Below are 13,531 nucleotides of genomic sequence, written 5' to 3' on the forward strand. Positions count from 1 at the left end.
AAGCAAATTTGTGTTACTACTTACACCTGGTTTATGGTGTTCTCAGCAGATAGGGAAAACTGGTAGATAACCAAATGATGCCATGTGACACCCAAAGGATTCTATAAAAAACAACTAGTTGGAGCAAACAGAAGCTTTAGATTTCATAAATATATATCTTTCAACTAAAATCTGTGTAGCTCTTGCTAAAAAGTGTGGGGTAAAAAGTGTGTAGCTGATCTGTGTTATACTAGTGATCCTCAGCAGTAGTTGTTCCACCAAAGTCAGATTGCTGGAGGAACAGATGGGGACAGATTTTTGATCCGAGAAGACTCAGTGTTGAAACACTTTACTGTCCATCCTCCCTACAAAATACCTGGAGTGGCATGTGAAATAGAAAATCACTTTAAATTATTGATGTCAAGAAGTACGACTTTCTTCCTTGAATCTCAAAGAGCAATATGAAAGCATGTAGGAGAAGCATTTTAAAAGCAATTTTATGCTTTATAAAACATCAGTTGCAAATATTCATTTATCCTGCTCATCTTTAAATGCTGCCCACATTCAGCAAAATATAGTCCTTCTAATCTTGGGCTTAGGGGAACTCTGATGACAACCACATAAGTGAGAGGTTTAGATTAAGTCTATAAATACTGCACTGGCAGAGAAGAAGCATGAGGTTTCCCAAAGCATAACAGAATAAACTTAGCAAAAGGAATATTAAGAGTTTCATAAAATATTTCCTGACAGAAAGGGCTTCAGACTGTGAGCAAGCTACTTGATCGGAATGCGCACAAGCCTTGATGGGACCTATATGTCTGTTTCTAAGGTGGAAAGGTCACGGTTAGATAACATACACCCTTAATTTGACGAGAAGTAGGCAGTTTGGGTTTGGCAATAGAGTTATTTTATTTTTGTGTTCTATAAAATAGTAGCTGCAGTGTTCACTTATTTTTGTTTTTAAATGTTCCATGTGTTTGATAAAACATGGCCTTGCTAGTCTTAAAAGCTTTGCAGAGCAATGGTAGCATCTGGGTAGATTTGTGTTTTATTGGATTAATGTTAACTGGCTGCCTCATAAGCAGTTTATTTATAATATTATAATGCTCTAAATGCTGGCAAATTATATAACTAGGACCATATAAGTTATAAATGGAATCAAATAACACATTTCTAATATTCTGTATAACATTCTGTATAATATTCTATTTGCCCTGTGTTTTCCTTTCAAAATGATATTGTTCTTTAAGTTGAGATTTTTTTTTTCCATACTAACATTGAAAACCAACACCCAGCATTAGCAGGAATTTGCCATAAGCTCTGGTTACTGGCTGTCATAACTGTCCTTTTCACAGAATTGTAAAATCACAGAATAGCTCAGGTTGAAAGGGCCCTTAAAGCTCACCTATTTCCCACTCCCTGCCATAGACAGGGCTACCTCCCACCAGCTCAGGCTCCCCAGGACCCCAATCCAATCTGGCCTTAAATGTCTCCAGGCATGCACAGCTTCTCCGGGCAGACTGTGCCAGTGCTTCACTACCCTCTGTGTAGAGAATTTCTTCCTAACATCTAACTTAGACTTCTCCTCTTTTAGTTCCAAGCTGTTCACCCTTGTCCTATCACTAGCAGTCCATGTAAAAAGTCAGCCCCCCTCCTGTTTATAAGTTATATATAAGATGCTGGAATGCTACAATGAGGTTTCCCAGGGGACTTCTCCAGGCTGAACAAGCCCAGCTCTCTCTGCCCATCTTCCTAAGAGAAGGAAGGAGGGAAAAAGCCACTTTTCTTGCCCTGCTGGCCACCCTCTTTCGATGTAGTCTCCATCCCTTTTGTTTTTCTTCCTTCAACCACACTGTGATAAGGGCTTTGTGTACCTCTGCGTGCCCCTACCCACATCTGGCGGGAATGCACATTCTGCTGGGAGTATTGCTCCCTGCTACTGTGAATGGCAATGTTACGCAATCCTTCTTCCAAGAAAGTGCCATTTTAAATCTGGAGAGAACTATTTCAGGATCTAAGTGATCTAATGGACCTCAGCGTTTGCACCCCAAAACCATAAAGGGGTCAATTTTCATCTGTTTACATTTTGTCTTTTATTTAAGCAGTTCTGTTGACTGCTGTTGGTCAGTTTGTACGCTGGTCTTACATATCTGAAATATTTATGTAATGCTTTCCATTGTAAGTTTTCGGTTTCTTCCCTCTTTGAGCTTGCAATCTTCAGTTTTTGTTTATGATTTGATTTTTTGGGGCCTCATAGAGCAGAAGTGTGGGGATTAAAAAGTGCAGTTCTTCTCCATCTTGCAATTTCTGCGCTCAATTACATATTTGCAAAGTGTAATATGAAATATTTCACTGTTCGAATCTATCTTCTTAGAAGCCTTTAGGAGTGCAGCTTATTTCAAATGTTTTTTAACATAACTTGAGGCAAGGAATCAAACATATAATTAAAAAAAATAGTACAAATCATTTGACACTTTCTAAAGAAAATGTTTGACCTTTTTTTTTTTCTTTCCAAAATAATATTTTCAAGGCTGCAGGTGAATGTAATGTTTGAAAAGGGTAAACAACTCGTTTGTTTCTTGACTGAAGGGTTTCGGGGGATGAGCATTTCACTCTGAAAAGAAAGAACACGTGCTACTTGCCACTGATTGACTCAGAACTGTTTTGACAGTTTCTGGGTCATCACCACTGACAAAGTTTTGTAAGTCATTTTGTTCTTCTGCAAGACTGCTAAGAACTGCACACAGGAAACCTCTGCCAGGGACAGCTAAGTGCGAAAGGTTATGCATGTATGTATTGCAGGAAGTTTCAGTGATGAATATGCCTCCTTCGGCATTCTTTTGAATTTACCACTGCCTCCTTTTTCCCACTGAACACACACAGCTGGTTACATGATCCTGGCTCTACAAAAGGCATCTGTCTGTGGTACCAGCCCTGCTGGAAGCAGCTGGTGCTCATCAGGGTGCTCATTTTGATGAGCATGCTAGATCTTAGAAAAGCATCCTGAACCACTTGGGTTTCAGTAAATGTGATGAGGGGAAACAGGTGTACTCCTTCAGCTCTCCTAGACTTCTTATCACTGTGTTATAAAATGAACTACAGCTCAGCCTCTGGCCATCCTGTGTTGAGTGGTGGAGGAATGGTGCGTTTCTGCAGGATGCAGGACAGATGAGGGGTAATGCAACATTGTTGTGGAGTAGGATGAGTACTGAAATCTCTTAGGACTGAGATATTCTGCACCCCACCAAGTGTAGGAAGAGTTTAATGGAGTCTGCGTCACATAAAAGAAAGCACTCTTTCAGAGAGAATAAAAAAAAAAATTGCATACAATTTGTTCTTTAAACTAGCAAATTTTCCATAGCAGCAACAACAACAACAACAACAAAAAAAAAAAAAAAAAAGGCACTTATGGAGGTTTTTTGTCTCTGTTGTTCTTACAACCTCTTTGCTAAGCTCAGGAGGTACTGTAAAGAAGAAATGTCATTGGGTCTGCTTGGCTCTAGGTGGTTTGTGAACCCCAGGTTGGTGGGAGCTGCAGCATACCCTGTATACCCAAAAGCCTGCTCATAAAGGCTTGGTAGCAATCCTCCCACTTTGAAAAAGCCAGTCTGTATGCTGGGGGATGTTAGGCTGAACTTCACACAAGCATTTGAAGCTTTCAGGCTTTAACATCTGCCAAAGATGCAACACTGCCCGGGCTGTGATGGATTCACAGCTTTTTAAGGCCAAAGAGGACCATTATTCTGATCCCCCAAATAGAGCAGTTGGTCAAAAGTCATCATTAGTCCAAAGTAAGAATGATATTTCTCTATGACTGAAGTGCATTTTTTAGTCACCATGGCTTCTGTAACTGATCCCCTTCCCCCCTGCTGTTATTGCTATTTATTCACACTGTGCAACATACATAACTTCAGACTTTCAGCTGCGGAGGAAAGAAATCGTGTTGTTTAAACTGTGTCGCTAAGCATACAATGCTGCAAAAATGACAAACTGAAGAAATTTTTAAGATAGAATCAATGTCCAAACTTAGTTGCTATAGTTTTTGAAGTTCACATCAAACTGTCATATCAATTCCCAACACTGTACTCTATCCAAATTATTTTTTCATGTGAGTGTACAGGTAATAATGCCTTTGCTGCTCCTAGAGTCAGTATAGCTGTAAGGGATACCTTTTGCCCATAATAATTTTCTCAAAATGCTGGAAGATAATAAAAACCTCTGTGCTTTTAAAATGTCATTTCATTCTTTGCAAACACAATGCTTATAAAAACTGCTGAAGGCTAAGTGCAGTTTAATAAATCTGGAAATCACAGCTATTTTGCCATTCAGAGAATGGTAACAGAGTCCAGCAGGAATTAATAATTCACGGGAACAGGGTTAATAATTTTGAAACACTTCCTAGCAAAACGAAGGTAGCCAATACTATCCATGGCAGTAGCAAGGTATGGAAATGCTCCTACCTCCTTGCATGAACTTCATGGGGTAAACTATGGCATGATATCGGTCTATGCTCAGTGACACGAGCACGTAGGTTGAAGCATAGAGGAGGACCACCTGGAGCAGAAGATAGACAAGAAAGTAGTCGAAACGTTTACTGTAGATATCGGTGCCAGATAAAAAAGCTTATGGTTAAACTTATATTTTCACCCAGACCTCTTTTCTTTTTCTGGCCTAAAAAACATAAAGGACTTAATGTGTTTTAAATAAACAAGTTTAAATGTTAAATGACTACTTTAGCATTTTGGGTGGCAACAAAGCATCTGTGCAGCATTTTGCTAGGGTGAGTTTGGGCATACAAGAGAGCATGTGGTCCTGTACCTGTAAGTACCGGATGACTCTGCAGACGATGTCAGGGGCCATGAAATCTCCCGTGTAGCGCCAGATGATGTCAGTCATTATGTTTACAAGTCCCGTGAATGAATCTGTGGAGGAAGACCATATCCTGAACAATATGGATTGCTAAGGGAAAGTTATATGGTATTTAGGGTGTTTCAATGGGACAAACTGTTTTGATGGTGTAAGAAAGTGTAATTGAGGGTATGTGGAAGTGTAATAGAGGGTATGTGAAAGTGTAATTGAAGGTATGTGGAAGTGTAATTGAGGGTATGTGGAAGTGTAATTGAGGGTATGTGGAAGTGTGGAAGGTTCATACTCCAGTTCCATGAAATGGCAGTGTCCCAAGTACTCAGCTCTTTGAGGAGAACTACATATCCCAGAGGACGTCGCAGCCAGAGATGAATCACCGGAGGAGGACATATATAATCTCACTCCCAGGCTGGAATGGTCTCTTCTTCTCTCGCTCTCTCTGTGTTCCAGCCCTGTTGCCTAGAGTTCACAGTAGGCCTCCTGGTTTTTGGGGACTTTCTCTCTCTCTCTCTCTCTCTCTCTCTCTCTTTCTCTCTCTTGTTTGATTTATCAGCCTCGATTATATTGTATTATATTGTGTTATCTTGTATTCCAATATCGTATTTAGTAAAATAAGTTTCCTCCTTAGATTGCTGCCACTGTTTTTGTCCATTCCCCTCTTTCCCTTCATTTCTGGGGTGGCGGCCACTGTCACGGGCACAGGTAAATCTAGGTAACCCGTGACACTGCTCCCGTCACCTCCAGGGCAGCACCTGCTGATGGTAGCAAAGGATCCTGAAGGAACTGGAAGAGTCTCAGAGAGTGCTGGATAGCTGGACCTTTTTTGATCTTTTTCTCTTAATCAAGAGTTTGTCCATTTGGAGAAACAAGGTGAGATGAACATACACTTAACGTACACCTATGTACACCTTCAGGCCTCCCCTGAGAGATGAGATGGGCCTGGTCCTTCAGAACACCTGCAACTTCTCCTTCAACACCTTGCCTCCTGCTAAGGCCCCCAGCTTTTCCATCAGGAGTGGACAAATTATAACCCTGGAGAAGAGGTAGTTGAGCTCTCAAGGGAGTGCATCTGCTCCAAAAACAGAGATATCAAATGTCTGGTTTTCGTCGCCTGTTGTTTCACTGCAAAAAGAAATGTGTATCCTTGGAAAGCACCTGGGGTGAAATCCAGATGCTGCTGAAGTTAGCAGCAATTTTGTCAGGATTTTATTCACACAGTTAATTATTTAATAAGCAAACCCTCCCTGACAGCTTGAAGTTAACCTACTTGTGCCTGGTCAGTCCTTGTACACCAAAACGAACACACCTCAGGGCATCTTTTACTCTTTGAGGATATCAGAGGAGATATTCCAGTCTTCATTTTGCTACTTATTGTACAAATGAGCACTCACAGCAATGCAAGTTCTAGAAAGAGACCTCAAAAGCCGTTACTGCTCCTGTGCATATGGGCAATATTAACTCATGTACCCAAAACCAAAATATTAAGAAAGCTCTTCCCTGTAGTATAGGATAATTATTTTGAGTGCTGTACATGGATAAAAATGTCCATCAGTGTAGTGTTTTGCTGCTGAGAGTAGCAGAGCACATTGCTCTTGTTGCATGGGTTACCTCAAGGGAAGGGAGCAGGCTGTGAAAATATTTTGTACAATTTCTGAGGACAAAAGCAAAAGAGCTTTGATTAAAAATAAAAGTAAAAATAGTGAAGTGAGATAAAATGCTTTATTCTGATACCACCACTTTACACATCTCAAATTTGTCTGTAATATTTTCTGTGATAAAGGCATTACAACTCCCATGTCAGGAAGGGTTGATTTGAAAATGTGTGCTTTTGGAAAAAGGCATCTGAACAATTTGAAAACCATTTTGTTTTATTAATTTTTTTCCCAAGTAATAAATGATTGTTAGCAGTGCTTTCACAGACATAACTGGTTTTGGCAACATTCATTTATTTTGCTTTCACATTAAAGAAATTCCAGGTACTTCAAGATGGACTTTGATGCTTTGGAAGCATCAGCCTGTTTTGCTTCATTAGAAAAACAGGCTTGTTTTTTTTCTTCTGTATCACTGTTCCTTTATCTCCTTTTTTCATCAAGGTTCAGTTCAAAATGAAATTAGAGCAGAAATATTATTCCTGCTAAAAGTACACCCAGTGCTTCCCTAATTGTGTCTTTATCTCATGGCAATTATTTCAATTATTTAAATATCTTTCAATTAACACAGGTTTGCTCTTTCCTCTCCCAGTATTTCCCAACAATTTTGTCTCTATTCGCTCTTTCTCTGCCTCCAGAAGGTCCTTCTAAGCAGTATTTCCATGTTTTCTATTCTTACAGCAGCTCAAGGCAACAGAAAATCCTGGTTTGAAGCCATATGTTAAACTTTGTTCATTAGATTAATGGGGGCAAAGGATGGTTTTAATTCTCTGATGAGTATTATTGGCTTTAGGACTTTATTGAAGAGACTGTAGTTGCCTGTAGTTAAGGTGTTTTTAGAAGAGACCATGGAGTTAAAGTACTTTAAAGTGAAATGTATCCTCTAGCAGTGGCTCAAACCCAGCTCTTTCCCTTTCCTTACTCCTGAATTATTGATTCATATTCTCTCTCTCCAATAATGAAATATTCATTGATTCAAAGTAATACACATCAATAGAGCTTCACCTCAGGGAATCCTTCAGCTTTTGACAATCCTAGCATCCTAGCATCCTCTGAGCAGGCAGTAAATGGGGGCTCATCCCCTTGGGGAAGAGGAGGATGCACAATCTGCTCTTCCATCCTCCCATCTGAGTGCCCTCTAGGGAGAAGGGAAGCGGAAAGGAAGGCCATCTTCTCATCTTTCTCTTCACACCACCATTTTGTCATCACTTCCTGATGCCCTTGGGAAATTCCATGGAGAAATGTGAAGGGTCAGTTGTCTCTGAGATGCTGGCTGTGCACCCAAAACCTCCCTTGCAGCCTGTGCCCATCTCGGCATTTTTGGTTTGTGTTCCAAATGCATTTTTGAACTGCAGTTGGTCACCATTTCTCTGACTCATGCCATGGAGGCAAGTGAATGAGCCTTCACTTCAAATGATGCTCGTCCCGGAATTGCTCTCCACTTGATGTGCCTTGCAGCTGCCAGGTAGTGCTGAGACACCATGGGGGCAGTCAGTCATCTAATGCAAGCCCCTCGAATGCATGGTGTGAATGCCAGCTCCATCTCCCTCACTCTTCACTCCACTCTGCAGCTGCACTACAGCACCTGCCAGGATAGCTGTAGTTTTAGGTACTTTCAGTCAGCTCAAAGCTCTCTTTCTCTTTAAAGCCCTTCAGTGAAGTTTTTGGGTGAGTGCAGAGGCTTTTTGTATGGGTTTTAAACTTTGCAGCTGCATTGTGCTGGCAGCTGGAGCTCCTCGCTCCTGTCTGGTGGTGTGTTTTTTGGTTTCTGAGTCTCTGGAGATGCTGGGCAGACATTCTGCAGCAGAGTGTGTCCCTGGGCACAGCACAGCTCTGTGCGCCAAAGCAGATAAAGACAAATTAGATTTCTCAATTCCCCTTCATTATGGAAACACTCTTCTAAACAATCACATCATGTCCACTGCTATCATGTACTGGCCAATCTTTTCCCCTGCCTTTTGCATCCAGCACAGTTTCAGTGCCATACATCTGAGACATGTGAATGGAATATATCACTGATGTCTCATGTTACAAAAGGTGGAAATGAGGATCAGTTTAGCTGATATATTACCCTTGTTTATCCTAAACCCCAGTGTCCCAATTACTGCTAGTGTCCTCAGTTCTCCCCATTGACCTGGGAGCTTGCATATTAGGTACCTGTGTTTTATTTCCAGGCCAGATGAGTCCAACATCTTTCCTGAAAACAGAAACTTATCAACCTTTGTTCATAACTACATGCTAGCTTGTCATTGCCATTGATTTTTTAGTACTTTTAAAACCAGGGTGTATTCTGTGTGCTGCAGTTATTCGCTGGTATTGCTAGGCAACTGTGTAACTACAGGTTCATTTAATTCTTCAGAAAGAATAGTAGAAAAATCAATCAATTACTTATATTCATTTTTTGATAGAAAATTAAAAGAAAAAAACAACCATCATGTGATGGCATGATCCAAAAGTGTACTCACAAAATAATACAAAAAAAAAAAAAGATTCTTGGTTAAGAAGACAAAATCAGTAATGCAATGGGAGCAGTAACAGTTTGCTTCTGAGAGGAGGTGGAGTTCCTAAAAATGTAATTTAAAAGAAGAAATCCATGAGACTTCAATAATAAGAAAAAGTAGAGGGAAGTAGGGAGCAGTGGTGGATTTACCTCAGATGCAGGGGAGAAAAAACAAGTGATGGAGTCTGCACAAGCCAGGCAGCTCTGCAGCTCCTCTGCTCCCTCCTCATCCCCATCATGGCAACAACAAGTCTTCCAGGGCACAACAATTTCCTGACTTTATGAATCTGCTACTGTTTCAAAATCACACATGCAGATTTTATAAATCAGCAATTATTAAAAAAAGTAAGAAAAGGACTGAGAAGCTGCCTGTTGTTCTGTAAGAACCACACAGAATATAGCACTGCAACATCTGGGTAATTTTGCAGGTGCTGAAAACAGCTGTGAAAATCCTAAAAAATCCACAGATCTTACCCAAGTCTCCACCGTGCTCATTAAAATCCCTCTGGACTTTTCGGGGTATAAATGAGTGCAAGAGCTTGACTCATGTTTGAGCACAGGATACACTTGATTCCTGGGGTAATTGCATGAACTTGTGTGGTAGACACCGCTATACAGGCCTGAAGGCTGAAAAAATGGGAAAAAGACAGCACTGCTTTTGGAGGGACAAAAGTGAATGTGGGTTTGCTATTGCTGCAAGCGAGAAAAAAAAAAATTCATGGCAAAAAAACCTCCACTGAGATAGAAGTCCATTATGGAAAACAAATGGAGGTAATTAGTGATCTAGCATGGGAATACAGACATGTTACAACTGTCCCAATTAATCTTTTTATAGAAATTCATTGAGTTGATGGCATTGCCCAAGGGATGTATCTTGTGCAGACTTCAGGATATTTCTTTCATTACGACCAATGAGGTTAAAACAAAATTCTGTGCTAGCAAGGCTGTGAAAAAAGCCCTCCATCATTTGATTATTAGTGCTGACACTGATGTTCCCTTTAGTCATTTCCCCTAAAGATGCTGAAGGTTTTTCCTGTCGGAAGTGAGGAGCAGATTGCTGATAAGCTGCCATGGGTTAAAAAGCTTCACATGTCATCTCATCCCCAGGATGATCTTTTTTCCTTCAATGAGAGCAGCCCTATTAAGCTGGATGTAGTGATCCATGACTCTTAGACAAAGCTGGTAGCTGGGACCTTTTAGTGAAATTTCATGCCTCCGTTCATGTAATTTACTCAGCATTCTCATTGCAAAGAGGGATGTCTTGTCTTGTTTTGTTGACTGCACCAGACTGCATGAGGCATGGCTTGTAAGGCAAGTTCTTCCTCAGGGCTGAGCACCAGCTCATGTTCTGGGGACATCACCATGTGTTCCCATCACCTACCTGTCTGCAAAGAGCACCAGAAGCAGCACATCAAAGACATGACACCTGTTATATACCTAAAAAAGCCATTTTAAAATGCCCACATTTTAGGTCACAAAACAGCGCAGTGCTAAAGATGAGGGCGGGGACTGGGCACAGCCCCTTTTCCCAGTTTTGTGGCTGCTCAGAGTCCCCTGCACAGCATTGCAGATTACCTGGGCACAGAGCTGGATTTGTGGCTGTTTCATGGGAAATCGACTGCAGCTGTGTGTTTTCTGCTTAAGGCCTGGAGCAGAACACAAAATGTAAGAGATGAAACAAAACCCACTTGAAAACCTTTGAGAAGGAGTCTGTTTGGTTCCCCTGTTACAGCTATGCAGACTTTTTTTTCCTTTTTCTGACTCGTAGGAAGAAGGAAGTCTTATTATGGTGGGTAAGCATTTTTGACGTATTTATTGATTTTTTTACATTTCTGTGCTTAGGTCCCCAACCCCCGGGATGAGTCAGGCAAGATGCTATCAGAATGGACTGAGTGAGGCTCCAGTTTCATCTCAGAGCTCACCAGGTTTCATTATTTAATGAATATTAATTTAATTATTTAATGGTGGACTGAGACAACCTCAGGCTATGCAGCACCAACCTCTAAAGATGCAACACTTATCAGGGAGCCAGAGATCAGATCTGTGACAATTCAAATATAATGTGGTACATCTGCGAGGGGTATTAGAACATTGTGTTATTTGCCTTTATTAATAAGTCTCTTTCTAAGTATTCTTCCCCACCCCCACACTACCCCACACTCACAGAGTTGGACTAAGCCAGCAGCTCTGCAAAAGGATTGTGTGGAGCAGGGCACTTGCTGAAACACTGGAGCTCCATACAGAAAGAACTTGGCTTATAGGATGTGTTCATCCATGTCAGCAGTGGTCTCAAGCTCACAGAAAACCCTGTTCCTCCCACAAGGGTGAGGAGCTGAATGGAGAGCTGTGTGGATGATGATTGCTGTGGAGTGATGAGTTGATGGCAGTTCTGGGTGTCCCTACTTCCCTTCTTGATTTACTTTCACACAGAAGAGAGTGTGGCCTATGAGGTTATGCATTTTTTTGTTCTGTGATAAGTTCTCCTCCAAGGAGAAATCTTTTGTGGAATGTAGGTCAACTCAGAGATTTGAACAGTGGACAATGTTTCAGCAGCTGCTTAAGCAACAGATAAAGGCAAACACTGCAAACATTGTCCATAAGTTTTTTGTTGTATTGGATGCTTTGGAGGTGGCTGTGGATTTTGAAGTAGGAATCAAGCAAAACGAAGTATATAAACATAAGTCTTAGGTGGTGTGCCTAAATGTCTAAGTCAAATCTAAGGAATAACAATTATCACTATTATTTGGCTGCCGGGAAAGTATATCTCAAATGCAACTCATTAATTTAACTCCCCTTCTCTCCTTCAGGCAAAGCAGAACAGGTAGGAAGAATGAAAGCAGCAGGAGGGAAAATTCCAACACATAGGAAATTGGCGTCATTTAGTGTTAATGTAGCTCCTATAGATAACAAAGACATGCCTCCTCAAAGGACAAAGCAATTACAGTTTGTAATTCATTGCTTCTTGAAAGTGATGCCTCTGTCTCTAATATTTTTCAGGAGAAATATACTTTGTAGGATTATCAACTACTAAACAAGTCCACTTTAATTCTGTCCTTCCCCATTGTTTTCTATATAGATCTTTCTTTTATTTCCTCTGGGTCCCTCTTATTGATCTTTTTTGGCAACACTTTATCACAAGTATTTTAAGGCTTTCTCATCCATATATTGGTCACAACAGCAGCTGCATGATTTTTTTGTCATATAAAAATTGTGGACTACCCATCTAAAAAGTTTTTATTGTTGTAATTCAGACATTCTGGTCATTATGACTGTCACTGAGCACCAGCGTTTACAGTCCTTTCCTACTGTTTCAGATATTGCTGATGTAGCTACTTTAGTCTATGTTGATAGGTAAGAGTATAGTCTTTTTCTCTTCCTCATCTCAAACAGTAAAGCAGATTGACAGGATGTTTAAGCAGTGATATTGCAAGCTGCAGCTCAATTTTTGTCTAACTGTAGGCTTGCAATTACATAGTAGTAGGACAACATCCATTCTCATTTTCATACCTTCTTTGTCTCCCCTGGTATTTGCAGATAACACAAACAGAATATACTGGCAAGATTCCCTGGAGGATTGTCTTGTAAAATCATCACATGGGAAATGCAGTAGATGAAAATACATGCTGAACTTCTTTCCATGAAATGCATTGCAATGCCAGAACACACTGAATATTATTTAACATCTGGATCTCTCCTAAAACTAGCCATAATAGATTTCTGATCAGATCAACTAGGACTCCACGATACCACATGACATTGTCCATGCCAAGTGGCGCCTTCGGTTGGAAGGGACCTTATAACCCATCCAGTTCAAACACCACTGCTGTGGGCAGGGCTGCCACACACAAGATGCATCTGCCTAGGTTCCCATCCAACCTGGCCTTGAATGCCTCCAGGGATGGGGCACCCACAGCTTTTCTGGGCAGCCTGTGCCTCACCATCCTTCAAGCAAAAAATTTTCTCCTACCATCTAACCTGTAGTACTGCAGATGGGACCTCATGAGCAGATGGACACAGTCGTATTCATATTTTTCATGCAAAATCCAAAGTCCTTTAATACCTTCACAAACATTTGTTACACAGCTATGCAATGAGTTTGAAAAAAGTGACTCTCCGGAAAAATACTTCAACACTTGTGATTGCGAGTAGCATGAATCAGCAGGTGAGGAAGCATGAAACATGAAACTGCTGGGTGTTTTGTGTGCAGCCCTTTGGAAAGATGGAGAAAAGTGTGCCTAAAGATAGACTCAGAATAATAAATATCACTGCTTTAGTATGCAAGAAGGGAATAGTAAAAATCCCTACTTAATGTATCTTTATGTTCTACGTGCTTTTTAGTGCATGCAAAGGTTCTTTCCATTATAATTTTTTTAGATTGCAGTTATAAATGCTCCTGTAGACATGTTGGACTAAAAGGTGTTAATAATATATTTGTACATCTAATGGCAAAAGTTGAAAGTCACATCTTTTAACAAGAGCTAATGAGAACATAAATGATGATTCTGAGGAAAGTATACTCATTAGAGCCATACTGCTG

The 13,531-nt window shown here is 40.6% G+C and overlaps 1 protein-coding gene across 1 annotated transcript in view; it reads right to left on the reverse strand.

The window, feature by feature from the left end:
- Nucleotides 1-13,531, reverse strand: part of NPSR1 (neuropeptide S receptor 1) — a 59,976-nt gene that overhangs the window by 12,614 nt on the left and 33,831 nt on the right. Inside the window, exons 3-4 of the mRNA XM_015855020.2 lie at nucleotides 4,798-4,901; nucleotides 4,440-4,533 (exon numbers count right to left, since the gene is read on the reverse strand). Coding sequence (XP_015710506.1) covers nucleotides 4,440-4,533; nucleotides 4,798-4,901 — 198 coding nt within the window. The remainder of the gene's footprint in view (nucleotides 1-4,439; nucleotides 4,534-4,797; nucleotides 4,902-13,531) is intronic.

This window comes from Coturnix japonica, chromosome 2, assembly GCF_001577835.2.
Source record: "Coturnix japonica isolate 7356 chromosome 2, Coturnix japonica 2.1, whole genome shotgun sequence".
NCBI classification, from domain to species: domain Eukaryota; kingdom Metazoa; phylum Chordata; class Aves; order Galliformes; family Phasianidae; genus Coturnix; species Coturnix japonica.